The sequence below is a fragment of the Pteropus medius genome, unplaced genomic scaffold (genome assembly GCF_902729225.1).
Source record: "Pteropus medius unplaced genomic scaffold, Ma_sr-lr_union100, whole genome shotgun sequence".
Lineage (NCBI taxonomy): Eukaryota > Metazoa > Chordata > Mammalia > Chiroptera > Pteropodidae > Pteropus > Pteropus medius.
Genome location: NW_024352785.1, coordinates 19,695,970 through 19,720,615, shown reverse-complemented (window position 1 = coordinate 19,720,615; position 24,646 = coordinate 19,695,970). Strand labels below are relative to the sequence as shown.

At 36.2% G+C, this 24,646-nt stretch overlaps 1 protein-coding gene across 1 annotated transcript in view; it reads left to right on the top strand.

Moving 5' to 3' along the window:
* Positions 1-24,646, top strand: part of FBN2 (fibrillin 2) — a 257,218-nt gene that overhangs the window by 5,466 nt on the left and 227,106 nt on the right. Inside the window, exons 3-5 of the mRNA XM_039848604.1 lie at positions 927-1,025; positions 3,831-3,926; positions 18,650-18,745. Of these exons, the coding sequence (XP_039704538.1) occupies positions 927-1,025; positions 3,831-3,926; positions 18,650-18,745 (291 nt within the window). The remainder of the gene's footprint in view (positions 1-926; positions 1,026-3,830; positions 3,927-18,649; positions 18,746-24,646) is intronic.

Sequence of the window (24,646 nt, the reverse complement as noted above, 5' to 3'; positions counted from 1 at the left end):
AGACACTCCTTTTCTTGTCTTCATGCATCCAGTCATGGAGCATTAAGGCAAATAACTTTTGTGCACAAAGAGAAGATTCAATTGTGGGTATAGAGATAAATCTTTCAGCTTCTAAATGAACTGACTAAATATGGGAGACCCTTCCCATTTGAATGTATTTAGCTAATGGATTTTTAGGATCCGTGGTATGTGCTGTGTCAGTGAGCCTAACATTCTTTGTTGTGATGACCCTCATACCTTGGAGGTTACAGCTGCGGGAGTCTTTGACTCTCCCTCCATCAAATTGTCGCAGCAGCTTTTCTGAGCAGCGGGAATAGGCTAGGTTGTGGAGAAATATGGGAGAAGAAAAGCTGGAGGAAGGAGAGAGGGAATTATTAAGGGCAACAAAGATTGATGATGGGGCAGGTCAGATACCAGCCGGGAAGGAATGTGCATTGAACCCCTGGGGCTTTGCCAAGTCTGTAGGGCCTGGAGTCTCTGGCTCAGCCAATTTCACATTCTCTGTTTCCTGTGAAGGTCCTTTACAGAGTGGGCTGTGGTTTTTGAACATATGCAGGACCTCTTGGTTTCCTCAACCCTCCCGACTTCCAAGGACCAAGACTGTCTTCTCGGGGTGAATTCTGTACATAAACTCTGCCTTGAATGGAAAAAAAAAAATAATCTGTATTGATTGGAGAGTTAAAGAATTAGGATTTTGGAACTTGAAATCGCTTGATTTGTTTGCACATTATCATAGGGATGCTTGTGAGACTTGTTCTCATGTCTACAATGGGTAATTTCCTTGCAAATCTGAAATTAGACATTATATATCACACATTTTATATCTTAGTTTTTCAGGTTTATTGTTTTTAACTATAGCTTTCTTGTGTTGTAAACTATGGTTTATTACCTAATTATTCATTTGCTTCCCTATTGTGCTCCTACAGCAATTTGTAGAAATAGTTGTGGAGATGGATTTTGTTCCCGTCCTAATATGTGTACTTGTTCCAGTGGCCAAATATCACCGACTTGTGGATCAAAATCAAGTATGTTTCTTATGTGACCTTATTTACTGCCTTATCCTTAAGCGTTTGAATAAATTCTAAATGTCCTTTTCAATGAGAATGTAAATCCATGATTATTTTCCTCACTAAGTAGGTCTGTATTGATCTTTGGAGTAAAAATCTTCGGTGATTTAGTTGTTGCCACCAACAACTAAGGGGAATGGGGTAATGATTTTCATTAAAAACAATTTAATTCCGGTCCAAAAGCTATGTATCTATGCAGCAAAAGAGCCTGGATTTAGTAGAGAAATAATTCTTTGTGAATAATAGCTTCCTGGATTTTCACAATGTGCCAGGTACTGTTTTAAGTGTTTGCCTATATTATTTATTTAATCCTCATATGACCACTCTGAGATACTACTGTTACCCTGTTTTACAGAGAAGGAGATTGAGACATACGTAAGTAACTTGCCCAAGGTAACATAGATTTGAATCCGGGTATTCTGTGCCTAAACTTAAAGACTCAAACACTAGGCTCTATTTATTGCCTTTGCTTAACTCTTGCTACTCATATCCTGTTTTGTGGCTTAACTAAAGGCAAAGGAAAGGAAGATTGGAAAGAAAACAAATATTTATTGTGTATTGACCTTATGCTTTACATATATTAACTTATTTTACTTTACACATATTAACTCCCATCAACTCTATAAGATCACTGTAACAGTGGACTATGATGGTGTTATTCATGACTCAGTTAGAAAGTATTGCATCTTTAAGGTTCAAGATTAATCTTTTAGGCCACTGTTTAAGATAACATTACAACAAAGAGGAAGCAGATATTATTTATTTAATTGCTCAAATAAATCTTTAAGTCTGCCTTAACTAGTATGAAGTTGTTATACTTTTAACCTTTCTGACTCAGGAATGTAAGATTCAAGATTCATGCAAGAAATGTTGTGGTCTTCTGATGAAACTTCTGATTAAAACTAGTTTCACTTTCTTTGAAAATAATCTGTCATTTTCACATTTTAAAATCTATAAAATTCATTGAGACTTTCTCGACCACCCCGTTTAGCAAATTTCCTCTATTCCTTTTCTGAACCTCCCTTTCTGGCTACCTAGAAGAAACCCTTGCCCTTACCTTCATTTATCCCGTTCTCATATTTTTCTCATATATGCCCTCAGCAAAAAACTCAATGCTAGAGAAATTTTACCATTCAACCTTGATTTCTCTACCTGGGCAGCTGAACATTCAGTGGCCCAGTTTATGGTATTTAATTTAGTAGGGACTCCATGAATTCATTTCGCCTTGAGTAATACTCACTCCCCTTTCCATGAAGAACTTTTTTATTTCTTTCAGTCCTCATCCTGCTCCACCTCCCTAAAGCACTAATCACTGTTAGTCACCGTTAATCACTATCTTCTTGAAATTCGTTCCTTTCCCTTCACTTACATAATATCGATGGCTTGCAATCCTCCTTTCCTTGGTTATTGTTTTTTAGTCTCTTTTCTGTATCTTCTTCATTAGGTCGCCATTCAATGTTTGGTATTCCCAAGCGTTGACCCTCTCTGGGTGAACTCATTTACATATAAGTCTTCAACTTCTACCGAGATGTTGCTGACTCATAATAATTAACCCCCAGCTTCACATTCATGTGTTCCAATTCCTGTTTGACATCTCCACCTGAATGTCTCTGAAACTTGGTTGCATGAAACTTAATTCATTGCTGACCACAGTCCACTTCTTTCTTGCCTCAGCAAATGGCACTGCCATCCACCCTTGTACTAAAGCAAATGCTTCTCTTTTTCTCCCATCAACTCTTTTTAACAAGACCTGCAGGTTCTACTGGAAAATATATCTCGAATCCATCCTCTCATTTCTATCACCATTGCTACTATGTGATTTAAGCCACCCTCATCTCTCACCTGGACTATTGCAGTAACCTCCTGATGGGTTCCCCAGCTTCTAGGCTTGCCCTCTTCAAATCAATTCTCTGCAAAGCAGCTAGAATAGTCTTTTTAAAATAACAAATCGTATCACTTCATTGTCTTGTTTATATCATTTCGGTGACTCCCTGTAGCATTTGGGACATATTGCAAACCCTTTCATGGTAAAGAGGCCTTGCATTATCTAGCTGGCCACTGCCTGCTTTTCTAAGATTTTCTCTTCCCCACTTGCCTCTGTATAATCATGTAAATCTTTCAGACCTATACCATCCTAATGTCTTTTGGTTTGCTGAGGCCTCTCCCTGTGAGGTTCCTCCGTGGTACTTCTCATGCCTGGCTCATTCCAGTCCTCCAGAACTAAGTTTAATGTTGCATCAGAGTGGTCTTGTCTGGCTCCTGTGTCTAGATTCCTCCTTGGCTCTAGACTGTTCTTCACAACATAGTTTTCTTCAGAGAACATATCACGATCTATAATGACATTGTGGTATTTGTTTACTTGTGTTTTGTTGGTCTACCTATGAGAATACAAGCTCCATGAGAGTGTCGGATACCAAGTCCACTGCGACAGCAGAGCACTGAGCTCATCTGGCAGGCATTCAACCCTGAATTCTGAATGGATACCCTTGTCTCCTGCATCTTAGAAGCTATGCCAGTAGTCACTTTATATTTATTTCCTTTAATACGGAAAGTGTAATCTTTTTAAAACATGCACTCGGTAGCATATGTTGTAACAGATATGCTCACGTGTGCACGTACAACAAATATAGATAATGCCTGAGTCATAACATTTACTTTTGTAGAATATATTTTTATTGAATTGGATATTTAGTATAGTTTTGTAACTCTTACAGATACTACAATTTTAGTGATTGATATTTTCACATTTCTTGTTCTTTGCAGTTCAGCAGTGCAGCGTTAGATGTATGAATGGTGGGACCTGTGCAGATGACCATTGCCAGTGCCAGAAGGGATATATTGGAACTTACTGTGGACAACGTAAGGAACGTTGGAATAGATTTGATTTATTAGAAATAATGAGGCTTAATGGGTATTTCATACTAAGTCATCATTTAAGGTCTTATGAAGCCTATGATCCTTTAAAAAAGTAATTTTCATGTAGTAAGCCAAACCTTACAACTGAATTTCTTATCTGTAAGATTTTTTCTAACTCTTTAAAAATTTTGTGTATTATAGTATTGATGTTGTTGAATACCACTAGGCTTTATCAAATTTGACACATATCACCAGTAAATACTTACTTGTTTTTCTTTGACCTATCTCATACACACAAACACACACAATTTTTTAGGATATACCAAAATTAATCCTAGAAGAGCCAATCTTATAAATGTCCTTTGTTGTCCTTTGCTCAAATGTGTTTAATTATTTAATACTGTAATTAGGGCTATGAAATGATTTTTTAGAAATCAGATGTCATTGTGAAAGAGGGAGCTTTAATCCAGCAAAGCTCTTGTCTTTACTCACTGCAGAATATCCTGTACTAATTAAGAAATAACCTTTTGGCAAGGATGTAAGAATTGTAGCTCCTGGATTGCGACATATTACTGGGGAATACTTTAGGTCAGTATTTCCCAAATTGTGGGACTGTATGGGAATCCTCATGTTTTTAACTATGCATGAGTAGAAGGATATAACATTAAAGAAAGTTGAACCATAATTTTAAGAAAGTCCCTTTTTACTTCAATTGCATTTCATCAGATGCAGAGTCTAGTTTTGCTCCTAATCTTTGAGGCCTCCTTGAGAATTGCTCATCAATCTTTTTAACAACAAAGACAGTCTTAGGTGTGCAAGAATATCTAGCTTGTTTTAAATTAAACTTATTTTATTTTTGTTGCAGTTAAATTTTTTTAAAAATATAGTAAAATATATATAACAAAATTTTCTATTTTAACTATTTTTATTTTATTTTATTATTAGTTTCAAGTATACCGTACAGGTTAGACATTTACCATTTGTGGAACGATGTCCCTGATTACTCTCTCTTCCCTCTGGCTCTGCACATAGCCATTACATTACTGCCAACTGCATTTCCTATGCTGTGCTCCCCATCCCCATGATCATCTATCAACTACTAATTTGTACTTCTTTAACCCTTTACCACTTTCCTATCCCTCACTCCCTTCCCCACCTACCTTCGCCAGATTGTCCTCTATCTTTCTGAGTCTGTTTTTGATTAGTTTGTTCCTTTTGTTCTTTAGATTCCGCATATAAGTGAAATCATATGGTATTTATCTTTCTCTGTCTGACATTTTACCCAGCATAATAACCTCTGGGTCCATCCATGTCGTTGCAAATGGTTGGATTTCATTTTGTTATGACTGAGTAATATTTCATTGTATATATGAACCATAATTTCTTTATCCAATTGTCTGTTGATGGGCATTTAGGTTACTTCCATATATTGGCTATTGTGCTGCCATAAACATAAGGATACATAGGTTTCAATGAATTATTGTTCTGGTTTTCTTTTGATAAATACCCAGAAGTGCAATTACTGAGTCAAAAGATAGATCCATTTTTAATGTTTTGAGGAACCTCCAGATTGTTTTTCATAGTGTCTGTACCAATTTGCAATCCCACCAACAGTATGTGAGGGCTCCCTTTTCTCTATAACCTCACCAACACTTGTTTTTTGATTTCTTGATGATAGCCATTCTGACAGGTGTGAGGCAATATCTCATTGTGGTTTTAATTTGCATTTCTCTGATGATTAGTGACCTTGAGCATCTTTTCATATATCTATTGGACATCTATATTTCTTCCTTGGAGAAATATCTATTCAGGTCTTCTGCCCATTTTTTAATTAGATTGTTTGTTTTTCTGGTGTTGAGTTGTATGAGCTCATTATATATTTTGATATTATACTCTTATCAGATGTATCATAAGCAAATATCTTCTTCCATTAAGTAGATTGTCTTTTCATTTTGTTGATGGTTTCCTTTGTTGTGTGAAAACTTTTTAGTTTGATGTAGTTCCATTTGTTTATTTTTCTTTTGTTTCTCTTGTCTGAGGAAAAGATTACTGTTAGCAATATCAGAGAGATTACTGCCTATGTTTTCTTCTAGAAGTTTTATGGTTACGAGTTACATTTAAGTCTGTAATTCATTTTGAGTATATTCTTGTATGTGGTGTAAGAAGATGGTCCAGTTTCATTTTTTTGCATGTATCTGTCCAGTTTTTCCATCACCATTTATTGAAGAGACTGTCTTTACCTCATTCTATGTTCCTGCCTCCTTTGTCATGTATTAAGTGAGCATATAGATGTGGATTTATTTCTGGGCTCTCTATTCTGTTCCATTGATCAATGTGTCTGTTTTTATGCCAATGTCATGCTGTTTTGATTACTATAACCTTGTAGTATAGTTTGATATCAGTTAGTGTGATACTTCCAACTTTGTTCTTCTTTATCAAGATTGCTGTGGCTTTTCGGGGTCTTTTATGGTTAAATTTAAGTTTTTGGGTTATTTGTCTTAGTTCTGTAAAAAATGTCATTGGTATTTTGATAGAGATTGCATTGAATCTATAGGTTGCTTTGGGTAGTATGGCCATTTTAGTGATGTTAATTCTTCCTACCCATGAGCACAGTATATGCTTCCATTTATTTGTATCTTCAATTTCTTTTTTCAATGACTTATAATTTTCTGAGAACAGGTCTTTTACCTCCTGGGTTAATTTGATTTTTAGGTATTGTTTTTTATGAAGTTGTAAATGGGATTGTTTTCTTAATTTCTCTTTCTGAAAGTTCATCATTGGTATATAAAAATGCAACCGACTTATTAGTTCTAACAGTTTTTTGGTGGTAGGGTTCTCTCTGTTTAGTATCATGTTATCTGCAAATAACGGCAGTTTTACTTCTTCCTTTCTAATTTGGATACTTCTATTTCTCTTTCTTGTCTGATTGCTATGGCTAGGACTTCCAGTACAATTTTGAACAGAAGTGGTGAAAGTGGGCATCCTTGTCTTATTTCTGATCTTAAAGGAAAATGCTTTTAGCCTTTCTCCATTGAGTATGATGTTAGCTGTAGGTTTGTCATATATGACCTTTATTATGTTGAAATATGTTCTCTCTATTCCTATTTTGCCGGGAGTTTTATCATAAATGAATACTGGATTTTGCCAAATGCTTTTTCTGCATCTATTGATGTGATCGTATGATTTTTATCTTTCAATTTGTTAATGTGGTGTGTCACATTAATTGATTTGTGGATATTGTACCAACCTGGCATCCCAGGAATAAATTCAACTTGATCATGGTGTATGATATTTTTAATGTATTGCTGAATTCAGTTTGCTAATATTTTGTTGAGGATTTTTGCATCAATATTCATAAGAGATATTGGCCTATAGTTTTTTTTTTTTTTGGTAATGCTTCTTTTGTCTGTTTTGGGAATCAAGGTAATGGTGGCTTTCCATAAAAGGAATTAGGGGAGTTGTCTTTCTTCTCTTGAATTTTTGAAATAGTTTGAGAATAAGTAGGTATTAATCTTTTCTTATAGCATGTTTGGTAAAATCTATGAAAAGTATCTTGGTCCAAGACTTGTTTTTAGAATTTTTGATTTCTGATTTGATTTCTTGGTGGTAATTGGTTGATTCAGATTTTCTGTTTCTTCTGACCAGTCTTGGGAGATTTTATGTTTCTAGAATGTATCTATTTCTTCAGATGTCCAATTTTGTTGGTGTATAATTTGCTCGTAGAATTTTCCTCTCATGATCCTTTTTCTGTGGTGTCTATAGTTTTTTTTTTTTTTTTTTTCATTTCTGATTTTATTTATTTGAGTCCTTTCTCTTTTTTCCTTGATGAGTTTGGTTAAAGGTTTATCAATTTTGTTTATCCTTTCAAAGAATCCGTTCTTGGTTTTATTAATCTTTCGTATTGTTTTTCTAGACTCTATTTCATTTATTTCTGCTGTGTTCTTTATTGTTTCCTTCTACTCTCTTTGAGTTTTGTTTGCTGTTCTTTCTCAAGTTCTTTTAAGTGTAAGACTAGATTGTTTATTTGAGCATTTTCTTGTTTCTTGAGGTAGGCCTGTATTGCTATGAATTTTCCTCTTAGGACTGCTTTCGCTGCGTCCCACAGATTGAGTCATGTATTTATTTTCATTTGTCTCTAGGTGTCTTTTGATTTCTTCCTTGATCTCATTGTTAACCCACTGATTATTTAGTAGCATGTTATTTAGCCTCCATGTGTTTGTGTATTTTCCAGTTTTATCTTTGTAGTTGATTTCTAGTTTCATACCATTCTGGTAGGATAAGACACTTGATATGATTTCGGTCTTCTTAAGGTTATTGGTGCTTGTTGTGAGTTCTAACATGTCTAAATGTTTCATGTGCTCTTGAGAAGAATGTATATTTTGCTGCTTTGGAGTGAAATGCTCTGAAAATATATATTAAATCCATCTGCTCTAGTGTGCCTTTTAGGGCCATTGTTTCCTTATTGATTTTCTGTTTGGAAGATCTGTCCATTGGTGTCAGTCCTCTACTATGAGTGTATTACTGTTGATCTCTCCTTTTATGTCATTCAATAATTGCTTTATGTTTGTAGGTGCTCCTATATTGTGTGTGTATATGTTTATTAGGGTTGTCCTGTTGATATATTGATCTCTTTATCATTATTTAATGCCCTTCTTTGTCTCTTATAGCCTTTGTTTTAAAGTCTAATTTGTTTGATATAAGTATTGCTATCCCAGCTTTTTTTTCATTTCATTTGCATGAAATATCTTTTTCCATTCCTTTACTTTCACTCTTTGAGTATCATTTGATCTGAAGTGAGTCTCTTGTATGCATGAGTCTTGTTTCCTTATCTATTTGGGTACCCTGTGTCTTTTCATTGGAGCATTTAATCCATTTACATTTAAAGTGATTATTGACATTTATGTAGTTACTACCATTTTATTATTTGTATTTATTTCTCTCTCTCTCTCTCTCTCTCTCTGTTTTTTACAGAATTCTCTTTAACATTTCTTGTAATACTGGCTTGTCAGTGATGAATTCCTTAAGCTTTTCTCTGTCTGGGAAGCTCTTTATTTCACCTTCCATTTTAATTGAAAGCCTTGCTAGGTAGAATATTTGTGGTTGTAGATTCTTATTTTTCAATACTTTAATTATTTCTTGTCAGTCCCTTCTGGTTTGCAAAGTTTCTGTTGAAAAATCAGCAACATTCTTACTGGGGGTACCCTTGTAAATAACTAGCTGCCTTTCTCTTATTGCTTTTAAGATTCTCTCTTTGTCTTTGACCTTTGGCATTTTAATTATGATGTGTCTTGGTGTGGTCTGTTTGAAATCCTCTTATCTGGGACTCTTTGCACTTCCTGGACTTGTATGTCTAATTCCTTCGCCAGGTTAGGGAAGTTTTCTGTCATTATTTCTTCAAATAGAGTCTCAATCTTTTGCTCTCTCTCTCAACTCCTTCTGGTACTCCTATGATGCAGATATTGTTACACTTCATGTTGTCCCAGAGGTCTCTTATACTATACTCATTTTTTTTTTTTAATTCTTTTTTTCTTTTTGCTCTTTTGATTGGGTGTTTTCTGCTACCTTGTCTTCTAGTTCGCTGATTCAGTCTTCTGTTTCATCCAATCTACTGTTGAATCTTTCCAGAGTATTCTTCATTTCAGTTATTGTATTATTCATTTCTGTCTGGTTCTTTTAAATGGGTTCTATATCCTTTTTTATGCTTGTTATGTCACTCTGTTGAGGTTCTCATCGAGCTCATCCTTTTCCCTGCTAAGTTCATTGACATCCATATAACCACTCTTTTGAACTCTGTCTCTGGTAGGTGTTTGCCTCCATTTCATTTAGCTTATTTTCTAGAATTTTCTCCTGTTGTTTCATTTGTTTCATATTTCTTCATTTTCTCATTTTATTGGCCTTTCTGTGTTTGTTTCTATGTGTTAGGAAGATTTATTTTATCTCTCAGCCTTGGCCAGATGGCCTTATGTGGAAGTTGCCCTGTGCGGCCCAGTGGCATGCTCTCTCTAATCACCTATGCTGGGGGCTCTGGACATGATCGTTGTGTGAGTCATGTGTGATCTTCTGTTGTAGCTAAGCCTTTATTGGTTTTGGTACATCAGAGGATGGGATTAACACTCAGACTGACTAACTGTGGGAACTGGCTATGCCCACAGGTATGAGTTGCTATGTGAGGGCTGACCCCAAGGAATGGGATTTGCCCTAGCAGGCTTGTGTACTTGTTGAGACCACCCTTTGTATAATTCTCAGATTACAGCAAGGCCAGCTACTGTCCACCTTGGTCCTGCAAATACCTGAGATCTGTTCATGAATTACTGAAGCTGTGGACATGGGTATGTGGCTTCTCTTGGATTCACGGGCTTTGCATGGGCCATGTGAACTGTTGAATTCATGTCCCAAGGAAAGTACAGAATGGGACCGGATTGCCTGGGAGTAGGGTTGCCGCAGGTAATTTGTGGGTTAGTTGGGGCGACATCTCCATGAGGCATTGGGCCATCAGGCCTATGTAGCACCAGATTTGCTGCCAGCTCTGAGACCATGGGCTCCCACAATAGTCCCATATCACTGCGAGACCTATTGCCATTTGGGATGGGCCTACAAAGCCCTATGATCTGCCCAAGTGATATTGTATCTTATGCTGGCAGCAGTGATCTGCCCATCACTGTTTTACCTGAAATTTGCTCACTGTGCTAGCTGAGCTCTATTGCCGGCGTAGAACGAGCAACCCCGGAGAGGGGCAGGGCAGGAATGGCTGCCTGTCAATGGGCTACAGGCACTTTGTGGTGAAGTGAGATCTCAGGGAAACAAGGGCCATCAAGCAAATGCAGCTATAGTTTTGCTGCATTTTCTGTGCCTGTGTGTTCCTGCTGTAATCACAGTTTACAGCGAGACCAGCTGCTGTCTGGGGCAGTCCCACAGACTCCCGCAATCCCCCCAAGTGATACTGCAGCTCGTGCAGGCAGCAGTAGTCTGCCCACAACTGATTTCCCCAAAATGCGTGTGCTGCGACAGCCAAAGATTGTGGCCTGCGCAGAATGTATGGCCTAGGAAAAGGTTCAGGGAAGGGGCGGTTGTTTGCCACAGGCAATTGGTGGGTTGGGTTGTGTGTGGGGTTGGGGCGGGGAGTGGGGGGAGTCATTGGCCACCAGGCCAATATAGCTTCAGTCTTGCTGCAACTTTTGTGTCCACTCACACATTCCCAAAAAAGTCACAGATCACAGCAAGACCAGCTGCTGTCTGGGACTGGACTACAGATCTCCGCAATCCACCCAAGCTCGTGTTGGCAGTGGTGATCTGTCTGAAACTGTTCCCAAAATGCACTTACAGTGCTGGCTGAAGTCTGTTGCCTGTGCTGAAAGTTCGGCCCTGGAAAGGGGCAGGGCGGGGCAGCTGCCAGCGACAAGCTGCTTTGGGCAGTCTATGGTTTGGGAAGGGCGGGCTCTCTCTTCAAGCCAGTGCAGCTTCAGAATGGGCTGTGCGGGGAGAGAGATCTGCACTGGCAAATAGGCATCAGTCTATAGACTCCCCTATAGCCACCCTTCTTTCCTGCTAAAGCACAATGTCGGCTGCCGGTGTAGCCCTTGTTCCAGCACCAAGTAATGCAGTCTTTCCCGGTATGAATCTTGCCCAAACCTCTGACCCACTGCCGGTGCCCTGGGTGAGTTTTCACAGGCAAGGGAGACTATTACTGAGCCCTTTAACATGGCGTCTGGGATTTCAGTCTCCTGTCTCGCCCAGACAGCCAGAATCCCCTGATTTTTACTGTCAACTTTTTTTGGGAACTCTTCTTCCCTGGACTGGGACCCTGGCCTTGAATGCAGCTAGGACCCCTCTCTCCTTCAGGAGGCCCTCTGCAGCCTTGCTGTCCTTCGTGGTGCTCTGCCGCCACCCATGGGTGCGGGTCTAGCCCAATTCAAGACTTCGCCCCTCCTACCGGCTTTGATGTGGCTCTTTCGCTAGTACTGTTATCAGACGTACTAGTTATGATCAGATGGACTTTGGGTGATTCTCTACGTTGATTATTTTATAATTTGATTTTAATTTTAATGTGGACCTGGTATGAGGCAAACCCACTTTTACCTACTCCTCCATCTTCTCTATTTTAACCATTTTAAGTATACAGTTCAGTGGCATTAGTTACATTCACATTGTGCAACTGTCACTACCATCCATCTACAGTTTTTCATATTGCAGAACTAAAACTCTGTACCCATTAAATATTGACTCCCCATTTCTCTCTCACTCCAGCTCCTAGCAGCCACCATCCTACTTTTTGTCTCTGTGAATTTGATTACCTCGAGGTACCTCATATAAGCATAATCATACAGAATTGTAGTTTTGTAACTGGCTTATTTTATTTAGCCTAATTTTGTTCATGGTTCATCCATGCTGTGGCATGTGTCACAATTTCCTTAAGATTGAATAATGTTCTATTTTATGTGTATACCGTATTTTGTTTACCCATTTGTCCATTGATTGACACTTGAGGTACTTCTGCCTTTTGTCTATTGTGAATAATGCTGCTGTGAACATTTATTTGAGTTCCTGTTTTCAAGTCTTTTGGGTATATATCTATAAGTGGAATTGCTCGATCATATAATAATTCTATTTTTAATTTTTCGAGGAGCTGCTATACTGTTTTCCACAGTGGCTGCACCATTTTACAATCCTACCAGTGTTCCAATATCTCCACATCCTTGCCAATACTTGTTATTTATTTTATTTTATTTTTATTTTTATTTTTATTTTTTTTTTTTGGATGATAGGCAGACCTTTTAATAGATGTAAAATAGTATCTCCATGTGGTTGTTGAAATTATTTTTAAGCCTTCTAGTTAGGGTAATTATAGCTTGCCATTTTTAAGTGCTATAAAGTTTTCTTTTAAAATAATTTTAAATAAATAGTGAATGTTTAAAGAAAAATATTCTCTTAAGGTCAGGAGTAGGCCAACTTTTTCTATGATGGCTAGATAGTAAATATTTTAGACTTTGCGGTCTCTGTTCCAACTACTCAGCTTTGCTATAGTAGTACAAAAGTGACCATATACAACATGTAAATGAAAGAGCTTGGCTGTGTTTCAGCAAAACATTATTTATGGACACTGACATTGAATTTAATAAAATTTCCACTGTTGCAAAAATATTCTCCCTTTGTTTTTTAACCATATACAAGTGTAAAATCCCTTTGTAGCTCCCGGGCAGTACAAAAACAGGCGTTGGGCAAGATCTGACCTGAAGGTCACAGTTTGCTGGCTTCTTGTATAGGTGGTTCTCAAGTATGGTAAAAACTGTTAGGGTAATAGGAGATTGAATGAAGTTTGGGAAATGGAGTGTTAAAGTATTTAAGGGAATACAGTGCATTGAGGTCAGTTTTCTTGCAAAAAATAGGAGTTGTCAACGAATTTTTTTTTTTTTTTAACACTCATACAATAAATGAAAGCAGGAAAGAGCTGGATAGCAGTGGAACAGAAATTGTAGCAAAGTTTCTTTTTTCATGGATGCTTTTTTTCTATATTTTTTCATACATTCAGAGATTTCCAAATTTTATACAGTTGACTCCAGTTTGTAGTATAAAAAAGGAAAAAGTGTCGTGAGTAGGCAATGTTTATAAACAGGCAGATTTGTATCTTTTTCCCATATTTACAAAAGTGTTGGGAGACCTGATCATATCTCTTCTTTGTTTTTATGTTATCAAACCTGATAATCTTTTATAGAATTCAGTAGCCAAGAAAGAGACACAATTGTCCTTCTCAAAATGCAACTTTTTATTCCGTAGTGGGGGAAAGTCATAATTTAGAGTTATAGTGGGAAGAGCTGTGCTTCAAGTCATCTTTCAGAGTATTTACTCAAATCTATCCTAAAACCAGCCACTTTCAGCGTGAACTCAGCTGCTTTACCTATCTAGGGAATATGTGTATATTCCGTATTTTCCTGAAGGTTTTGCAGAAAGAGCTCTTGTAGGTATGTCCCTTCCCTGCTCTTCACACAGAAATGAGAAGCAAGGAGATGACAAATAGTTTCCCTTCCTGGAGAAGCCGCTTTCTTGTTCTTCTGCCTGTGTCAAATGGTATTGATGTTACCACACTTTCCAATCAGAAAAAAGCGAAAAGCTCTGGGTTGGAAGAGCAGCATATACCTGATAATTTGTTCTCTCAATATATCACGAGATGAAATCCTTGCCTAACATTTATCTTATGGGTAATAGAATACATGATATAAGCAGAATATGTAATTAACAAAACTTATTAGTCAGCAAATAGAAGGCAAAGGTAAGATAAATACTATCTATCACCTTAAGAAATAGTTTATGGAAGACACTTTCTAAGTTGTTTTATATAGAGAAGTGTGTTACAGTACTGAGAGTAAAGAAGCACATGTAATAATTTTCAGCTTGTGAATCCAGAAAAGTCTTGTAAATACGTCTGCTAAAAGGAGGGTTATAAAACACTGAAACTACTTAACTGCTTTCCCAGAAATGTAGAAAGCTTTCTTTAGAAGGTGTTCTTTTCATTTCATTCAGCCATGTTTACTGAGTAACTGCTGCATGCCCCATACTATGCAAGGTGCTGGAAGTACAGCAGTGAGCAAACAAAATGATGCCCCGGCCTCACAGAGCATCTGGTGGGGAAAACAATTAACAAGTAGGTGGAAAAGTAAATACCTACGACAAATTAGGTAATAAGAAGCTTTAGAAGTAAAAAGCAGAGTAAGAGGGAGAGAGTTTGGGTCAGGATAAGCAGTTCTCTGCTGTTTTACTTTGGGAATCTCTGAGAAGGTGACTTTGAGCAAGTGTTCTAGGCAGAGGGGAAAGAAAATTCAAAGGGCCTGTGTTGGGAACAGACTTCATGTATTTTGGAAACAGTAAGAAGACCCACGTGGCTTCAGGAAAGGAGATAATGATAGGAGGTGAGTTTGGAGATGGAGGTGTAGGGCCTTAGAGACTAAGGAAAGAAATTTGGACGGGACTCTCATTATTAGGGGAAGCTATTGGAGCATTTTGAGCGGTGGAGTGATATGAACTGACCGATGTTAGAAAAGAATCACTCTGGTTGCTGTGTTGAAACTGGATTGTATAAAGGGCAAGAGAGAAAATGAGAGGGTCAGTTAGGAGGTGGTGTGATGAATGATGTGGTGCTGGTGAATGATGCTATAGTAATTGAGGATGTAAGAAGTGCTTGGATTTAGCTTATGTTTTGGAGGTAGAATTTATGTAAGGAAGGGCGTGGTGATGGACTAGGTGTGGTGAGTGAGAAAAAAAGAAAAAAAGCAAAAATCCATAGTGACAACTAGAGGATTTTACTGGATGGAGCTCTAGGCTGAATGATGATGTCATTTCCTGATTATGGTAAAGACTGAGTGGGGAATGGGTTGATCTGGGTGTCAGATGGAGCTGAGAACATGGGATATCAAAAGTTCTGTTTTGGAGTTGATAGTTTAAGAGTCTGTTGGACCTCCAAATGGAAAGATCTGTGAACTCAGATCTTTGGAGAGAGGTCAGAGATAGAGATAAGAGTTTGGGAACAAAAAGATTGATTTTTATACAAATAATATTTTAATCATAGGCCTAGATGAAATTAGTATAGAGAAGAAAAGTAGGTTGAAGCCAGATCCCCGATTTAGCCCAACATTTTGAGATGGAGAAGAGAAGGAGAAGCCAACAGAGAAGAATGAGAAAGAGTAGATAATGAAATAAGAGGAAAACAGGGAGAGCATGGTATCCTGGAAGACAGGAAGAAGCTAGAGCCAATGGTAAAGATTCATACTGTCCTATGTCAACATAGGCTTTTGTTTCTTCTTTTTAACTTTTTAACCTATTTTAGCTATTATTATTTGATATGTTTGTGTAGAAGTAACAACCATAATATGTACAAGTGTCTGTTCCCATGTTAGTGGTATAGGAGACTATCTAATAAAAACGTACTTGTCATATTACTTAGTACAAAGTAGGTGCTCAGTAAATATTTATTGAATAAAAATATTCAAACCTCTGTAGTACATTATTAGTGTTTCATTTCACAAGCTGACCAACGTGAAACAGGGTATGCTTTTCCCTTCTCCCCGTATCACAGTAGCAGTTAAGAAACCAGCTCATATTTCCATCGACAGTATGTCTTTTTCTCTCCTGCCTTTGCTTTGTCTCATACCAAGTATAAGCATTTTTACTTCTTGGGTGGTCAGCATTCTTTCCATAGTGAAAATGTAGGTATATTCAAGTTTCTTTCCAACTGCAATTAATGTAAATTTCTGTTTCTGTTATGTTTTCTTACAAAAAATATTATTTTACAAAATAACTTATTATAATTCACTCAACAGAAAGTCAATGACCTCTTTTTTGTTGTTCCAATTTCATATGTATTGTCAGCTTCTTTTCTTTTGCTGTTGCTTTTCAGTGTAAACTGGATTTTGAGAGCAAGTCTTGTAGCATCAAAGAGAAAGGGAATGAAGGTTTGTAGAACAATTTTAATGTACAGCCACCGGGCACTTCGTTTTAGACACCATTTGATTTAATCCTCATACTTCTAAGGGGTAGAGACTGTTTTACAGGCTGAAAGAATTAGAAAGATGTTGTGATCAGGATGTGCTGGGAACAACAGAACTGATCTGCTCACTGAATTGTTCTACCTTCCGAAGTAGTGGAGAAAAAGATTGTGAAATTTTGATGTATTGCAGGATTTTTTTTTTTTTTTTTTTTTTGAGTATCTGTAGTACATCAGATACAGTGCATGGCAGGGATACAAAGGCAAACACACTCTGGTTAAATAAACTAGGCATAATCCCTACCTCATGAGCTCTTTCCAGGAGAATCTCAGGGTTTATCCAGCCCAGTTCTCCTACCTGGCACTTAGAAAACCATGAGAGAAGCCCTTCCTCCACTTACCCAGGGATAGATTCTGAGTGTCGATGATGAATGTTTTGATGAATGCTTTTTTCCCATTCATGTCTTAAAGGCTAGCAGATTTCTAATGAAAGAACATGTCTGGGAAAATGACTTTCATTTACATTTATTATAGCTTGATAATATTTAAAGGAAATTCCTCACATTTTAATTAATTATATTAGATGAGTGCTACCTTTTGGTAGTATATCTTTTTAACAATCAGAATCTTCAAATCCCGGCAATTGTTTCTGTAGAATTACACATTTCTCAGAGTTCTCTGTCAGGTGTTTGCTTTTTTCCAATGTTCCTGTCCACTCTCATCTTTCTCATTCTTCTTATGACCTTTATTCCATCTCTTTAATCCTCTTTGTTTATTCATGTAATTTACTGTCCAACCCATATTTCAAGGCAGTAATGAGTTGTAAGTGCTACCTAGACATCATCTTGGGATGGGTAAAGAAGCAGAAAAGGTGTTCTTAGGGAGATGTGCTTGTGCGAATGTACGCGGAATCCTAGCCTTTGAGCAGAGCCTGGTGCCGACAAAGAATTTGAAGACCGTTGGCACACTGATGCTTTAAGAAGTTATCTTTTTGTTTCAAAGTATGTTTTGGTCCTGCTACTGTCAGCAGAACAGAAGCCAGTCTGAGCATTCTGGATGATGATGATGGTCAGTAATCTAGTTCAGTATTCCTGGTAAGGAAATAGCATTATTGTATCTTTAAGTATCAGTTCACTTATTGGCCTCTCCATTTTTTGATATTTACCTCTCTCGAAGTGCACATAAATGTGCTTTGCCCCCTCAGTTCCCTTTAACGTCTTAAACCCTATTTTTGGGTCTACTCACTCTGCTGAACAGAATGTTTCTGTTCAGCAGAGTGAGTAGATTGAGAGACAAGCTCTTAGTATCAGTGTTTTTTTTTTCTTTTTTTTGGAGAAGACATGATTTTTGAATTCAGTTGTCATCAGTATGGTTCACAGGAATGCTTATTTTTCAGGGAATCTGAAAAGTGATCTTTTAGGAGACTTCTTGTCATGGGATATTGGCTGCTGAGCTGAGTTATACTGAGGGTGGTGCAGTGGGGAGAGGGGAGCTGCTCAGGTTCAGTTCTAGGCCGACTGAACCCCAAGTCCCAGTCTCCCTGTTACAAATATAAAGGAGTCAAAGAGTGTTGTGCATGTGTTTGTCATCATTACTTAAAAATTTTGGACTGTGGGTTAATTTTATATGGAATAACTTATTGTACTGACAGAGTGAGATTTTTCCCTTTTTTTTCCTGTATAACCTGCACATACATTCTACACATTAGTTATTTCTCTTGTTATTTTATTGCTGAATCGATGATATTTTTTTCCCTCAAGTTTTACATTAGTTTTGCCCTAATTTATCTGCCCCCCATTTTGGCTTTTTTTCTCTTCTCTGATTTTTGCTGCTTCTCTTGATTGCTACGTCCTCTGACATTTCCCCTCCTTTTTTCCTCCCTCTCTGCTAACTAATGAGAGCCCCCTCTTTCCTGTATTTCCCCATATTTTACTCACCTCCTTACCTGTGAAGATAGATTTTAGGGTTAATAGAACTGAAATAGAGAATTGAGTAGTTATTCTCTTATTATGTGAACATTAGAGCCAGCCAATAATTGTGATTCTGATTTTTTAAAAAAATTTGTACCAAATGCTTGCTTAACAATGTGACTTATATGAATTGTGTAGGCTTTTTAAATATATTTCTTAAATGTGTAATGTAAGCTATAACTTGTGTTTTGGAGGTAAGATTCATTATTGGCTGCATCTCCACACTACTATATTATATTTGGGTATTTACCATATAATGAGCTTCTCACTGTGTTTGTGTGCAGCTGTCTGTGAAAATGGATGTCAGAACGGTGGTCGTTGTATTGGACCAAACCGCTGTGCTTGTGTTTATGGATTCACTGGTCCACAGTGTGAAAGAGGTAAGAAAAGAGAAATGAGAACCTCCCTTTGGAGAAGTCTATTTTATTGTAAAAATGTATAATTTTTGTTACCCAGTGAAAATTCTTCAAATGAAGTAATATTTTCATTCTTCTTTAATTATGTCTGTAACTTGAATGGTAAGATTTTGAGATACAGCTAATAGCAGAAGTGTCTCAGTTTTTTCCACCAGAGTGACCTCAGTTCAGGAGGCCAAATGTGGGGCTGTGTCTCTGGGGTAATTTTGAATGAGTGACTGATGTGCATATTCTAATAATGTGCTTAATTCAAATTGGGAGTTATTGTTGGGCGTGCTACCTCTGTTAAAACAAAATGTCAGGATGTTCTCGGCTGCAAAACCAACAAAAATGACATAAGTTGTCCTAAGAAATAAGGAAATATGTTATGTTGCATCTCAAAAAGTTCAGAGGAGTGGGCTTCATGTAGGGTGTGATCAAGGCTTTCACTGTGTTACTTTACTTCTCTTGGCCCTTTCCTCCCATGTGTGTTAGTTTTCCCCTACCCTGAAGTTCTTTGTGGTTGTTAGATGATTGCCAGCAGTAACTGAGGCAACATGCTTTCTTGTTCATATCTAGAGAGAAAACCTCTCCTTTTACCATGCGTCAATAGTAATTCTATATGCTGATTGGCTTAAGCTTGAGTTTTTGAACCAGTCCATGGGAAAGGGAATGGTATTAATAAGTTTAATGTAGACTTATCAGGACCTTTCCTTAGAGCAGGAAAGGTCCTGATAAGCTTCCCCAAAGTCACATGGAAGAGAGAGTTTGGTATCTGAATCCAGTAGAGGTTCTGCTGGGCAGGAGAAAAGGGGTAGGGGAACAGATGCTGGATAGGCATCCAGCATTGTCCACTTTATCCAGTCAAGCCAATATGAAACCACTTTACCATAATTTTAATTAGCAGTTAAACTCATGACCTGCAGAGTACTGAAAACCCTGTGTTGATACACTAAGTGAACTATTAATAATGTCTTGTTAGCAAGCAGGTGCCAATGGTAGGTATATCAAAGTTAAACTTTGTAAAATGTGATAAAAAACTGTTCAGCACTGAACCATAAGAATAAAAATAAGCTTAAACTAAAAGCAGTATTACAGAGTTATTCATAATTACATACATCTTTAATTTATTTTTCCAGGGCTTGTCTTAGCGTCTAAAGTTGTATAGCACTTTCTTTGTTGCAGAATTTAGAGTACGTGCTATGTCATTGAAATATTACAGATAAGTAGTGGTGATGGTTTATACATGTATAAAAACTATGAATTACAAAGAAACCTTATATTTTATATAAGAATTATACTCATACTGACAAAAATTTCGTTTTCATATTCATGTTAAATCTTAAGAAACTGAGAAGTTAGAATTATATGGGGAAGTTAGAAAAGTAATACATATGCAGCCTTTTATCATACACGTATGTGTGAATCAAGATATTTATAGTATTTCTAAGATAATTGAGATTTCTTGAGACTTTAGTACATTCCACAAATGACAGAGTTTATAGTTGCACTTAAGATAAATATAAATATCTTTACCAGATGCTTTTATTTGGGGAAGAAAAATTAATTTTGAAATGTTAGCATAAAAAGATAAGTTGTTAAGAATGGAATAACACAAATTTCCTAGGTGACATTAAGTTTATTTAAACACCATAGAATGGAAAATAGTTAAATTTAAAACTTCAAACATAATTATAATTGGTGGAAATGATGTTCATTTTTTTGGAAGTTGTGTAAACTTTGCAACTCTGTCATCCTGAAGCAGATTTCAAGTTCAATTGGCAAAGGAACTGGGTAGTTTCAACTCAGAAGCTTCCAGGCATTACATCATTGTTCTTCAACAGTTATTCATTCATTAGATTTGTTAGTTTACTAAATTTATGGGAATCCAATAAAGACCTACATATAGTTTACATGTACAGTAGCATGTTTTTAGAAGAAATTACAAAATTAATTAGTTAATGAATTGGCCTGAAGGAATTTTTTAAAATGTGGGTTTGTTTGTTAAAAATCTTTTTAATTACCACCTGTCAGATGAAACTTCTAAACCTTCATTTCTTCCAAAAAAAGAAGTCATTTCCACTGTTAGATTGCAACCATGAACTTTAACACCTTTAAAAGTTATTTTCAGTTGAATTTTTAAAATACATAATAACTAAACCTACTAAAAGTGGAGTTCATAATTTTTCTCAAGAAATACTGGCTGCATAGATACAAAAGAAATAATTTGTATTAAGGTTAGTAACTAGGTTCACGTGCCTTGTTAACATTTAAAGTTCGTATTGTCTTTTTCAGTTACTGGGTTTCAAAATATATGTTCTTTGTTCTCTTAAAAAAGACCGTTGTTAAATGAGGGTATTTTTCTTCCGTAATGTAGAACACATAATTTTCCTTTAAATTGGCCTCTGGGGATCAGTTGTATGATAAAACATGGCTGCTTTTCCAGTTATCTGGGCTTCTGGCAGACTGGTTTCCGGACTGGAGACAGAGACTGAGTGGTAACTAATGGCTGGCATGATTATGGTATTTAACTTGAATCTTAGTGCTGGGTAAGCTGAACCTGTTTGGAGTTCTATTCTCACTTTTGCTGATATTTACAATGACCTTTTATACTTAACATTAAAAAGAATTCTTGTGGCCACATGGCTGATTATAAAATGCAGACAGATCAGCTGTAGCCAAGGTACAAGAAGGTACTCAATTCTTTTTGTTTCTCTCTCCAAACAGATGACATTTAAAAAATGATAAATATTGCACTAAATATACACTTGAGAATACGTAGAAATGGAATCAGCATTATAGATTAAAACTGGGTGTTTTTTCTCCCTGACACTTAAAATGAGCCTTATTATTTATCGGTAGAAACTTGGATGGGGCGGGCAAGCAAGATATGAATTTACCTAAGGGTTTCTGGACAAAATACAATGATTACTTGATAATAAATATGGCCTACCCTAAGTCTCTGTTTTAATTTCTTTGACTTAAATGATGGTTGAAATCTTATTTTGTAATTGAATTTTCCTTGAAACTTATATAAAGACCATCTCTTAGAAATATATCTTAGATCCTTTTAAATTATGCATGAATTACTCAACAAATTTTTATCATGTAAACATGACTTCCTGAAAAAAGTGTATAAATTAGGTAAAATTTCAAATACCCTTATGCTTAGTGAAATTTCTTTTAAAATGTGCATCTTTTAGTAAATAGTACCATAAAAAGGAAGATTGGAGATTTAGTTTTTAATCTCTTGACTTTTTAAAGAAAATTCATTTTCAAAATCTGAATCTACATTGAAAAAAAAAGTGAGATCAAGTTGCAAATAGTAAAGTTTATAAAATCTAAACTTTCAAGCCTTTATGAAAAATGAAAGGATTTTTACGTCAGGGTAACTTTCATAAAATCATCACGTTGTAGAAACTAATGCATGAACACAATGTCTAAAAGCACGCCGAGGAGTCACTCAGCCTCTACTTGAATACCTCCAGTCATAGGGCCCTTACTCACTCATACACCCCATCAGAGACTGTGTGTCATTGTCAGAATCTGATTGTTCACACTCTGCATTATTGTGTGCCTGCCTAAGCTGGGCATTTAAAAGATGCATAGTACCTCCCTTATTGTCTAATCAGTGGGAATGTGATAATGGTGACGTCTCTAAAAGGAGTCAACCACAATCAACCACTCGGATTTGCATGATGACAACTTGAAGTCTAATTATAAGCTCTTGAATTTTTCTATACATTTTTGTTCATCCATCCACATTTCAGGAGGGAAAGTAACAGTGACAGCTATTAAACCTACTCAGACCTTATGCAGATTCTCTAAGAACAAGAGTGGAGACAGGCAAATTAGAGTTTTCCTGAATTCTCGGGATTATGTACACCAGATACAAGTTTGTTCAGAAACAACTAATGTACTTATTAATCAACATTAATTCCCCAGGGTCTTGCAGTTTATTATAAAATGTGCAGGGTGGGTTTGTTCTGCCTATGAACATTCAAATAACATAGCAGATTAATAGTGTGACCAGAAATACAGGAGAGCTGGTGAGAGAATGTGTTGGTATTATACAGACTTCTGTGCATAGAAGATTTGATACTTCCAAGAAATAAGCAGTACTTTTTAGGAGAAATTCCTTCTATTTTAATGTTCTAACTTAAAGTAACACATGTTTATTAAGAATATGATGAGATAAAACAAGAAAAATGCAATTATTCATAATTTCTCCATTCAGAATGAATTACTTTTAACATTTTGGAGAATATACTTTGAGTTCTTTTTTCTACTGCACATATAGCGTTTACAAAGAATGAGAGTTTTCCATTCTTATTGGAATCTACTGTTCTGTAACATGAAATGTACTTATATCTTGCTTCTCCTTTTGTGCTATGAAATGCATTATATTATGTTATAGATTGTAAAAGCTGTACTGCATATTGTAATAATGAGGGCTAGGCATCTACGTTCTGTACAACCACGTGATATTCGTAAAGTTATTTCTTTTTTTTTTTCACTTTGAGATGAGGAAACTTTCTTAGAGATGAGGAAACTTTCCCAGGACAGAAGGAGGATATCAAACAATCTGATTTAAGACCTTAAACTCAATTACTGTAATAGAGCTGCTTGCCATAATTATATTTTCTATTAGTTGACATTTGGGGTCATTTCCAGATTTTCTTTCCATTTTGTTGTTTTGTGTGTATTTTAGCAATTCTGTGATAAATATTTATGTAGCTAAATCTACATCTTTGATTTTATTCTTTGGATATATATTAGAAAAGTAACTGCTGAGTTGCTGAGTTTGTGAAAAAAAGCTTTTGATATGTTCACTTCCCGCTATAAAAGCTTTTTATGATTTGTTCATTTGGCATTCTGTTTAGAAGTCTTAGCTCATTCCCAAATCTTATAAGAATCTATAGTTTTTCTTAGTGTTTTTGAGATTTGGAAATTTTTTTTTTTAACTTTTTAATGACAGAATAGACAGGAGAGAAAGTAAAGTAAATTTATTTGTAAATACTTATTGAATACTTATCAAGTGCTTATTAAGTATTAAGTATACTTGAAACTCAGGTTACAAAAACAAACAATATACAATCCCTATTAATAAGAAGCAAATTATCTCTTTAAAGAATAGAACTAGTCATCTACTTTAAACATTAAAGAACAGAACTAGTCATCTACTTTAAACACAATAAATACTATAATAGGAGTAGGAACAAATTTGTGTGAGAGCGCAGAAATGCTTCCTGATTAAAACAGAATTAGAAAAGTCTGTACAGTTAATGGGAAAAACAGTATTGGATTAATTCTTGTATTGATATTTTAAGATATATCATGATTGAATCTTATTCTAAATAACATTATTTAAACTTTATAATTAATTACCAATTACCACAGTCACTTAGCTGATATGTGTTTTATAGAAATAAGATGTCTCCGTTTTTTTTTTGTACTCTGAAGATTTAGTGAGAACGAAATTGTAAGAAATAAAGAATGTTACCAACCACAGATGTCAGACTCACATGCGCCTGCGTGTGCGCAAAACACACACACTCATTTCTACCCTCGTAAGGCAGTTAAGAACATTTTATAACCTTGTACTCTCTAAGCTAAACTTAGCCTTAAATGGGCATCAGAAAAATTCCAAAAGATCTGTGAGAACTTTACTTTTTGGCGCTAGCTCAGATGACATCTTTATCTCAGATGCCATTAAGAACGCAAGGGAAGGAAAATGAGAGATAAAAAGCAGACAGTGGGAAGTAGAAGGAAGGGATGGAAGAAGAAAATGAAAGATGATAGAAGAGGGATATGTAACGCTAAGACTAGGAGCAGAGATGCTCGGTCGTATAAAGGAAGAGTCTAAGTTTGAGAGAAAATCAATTC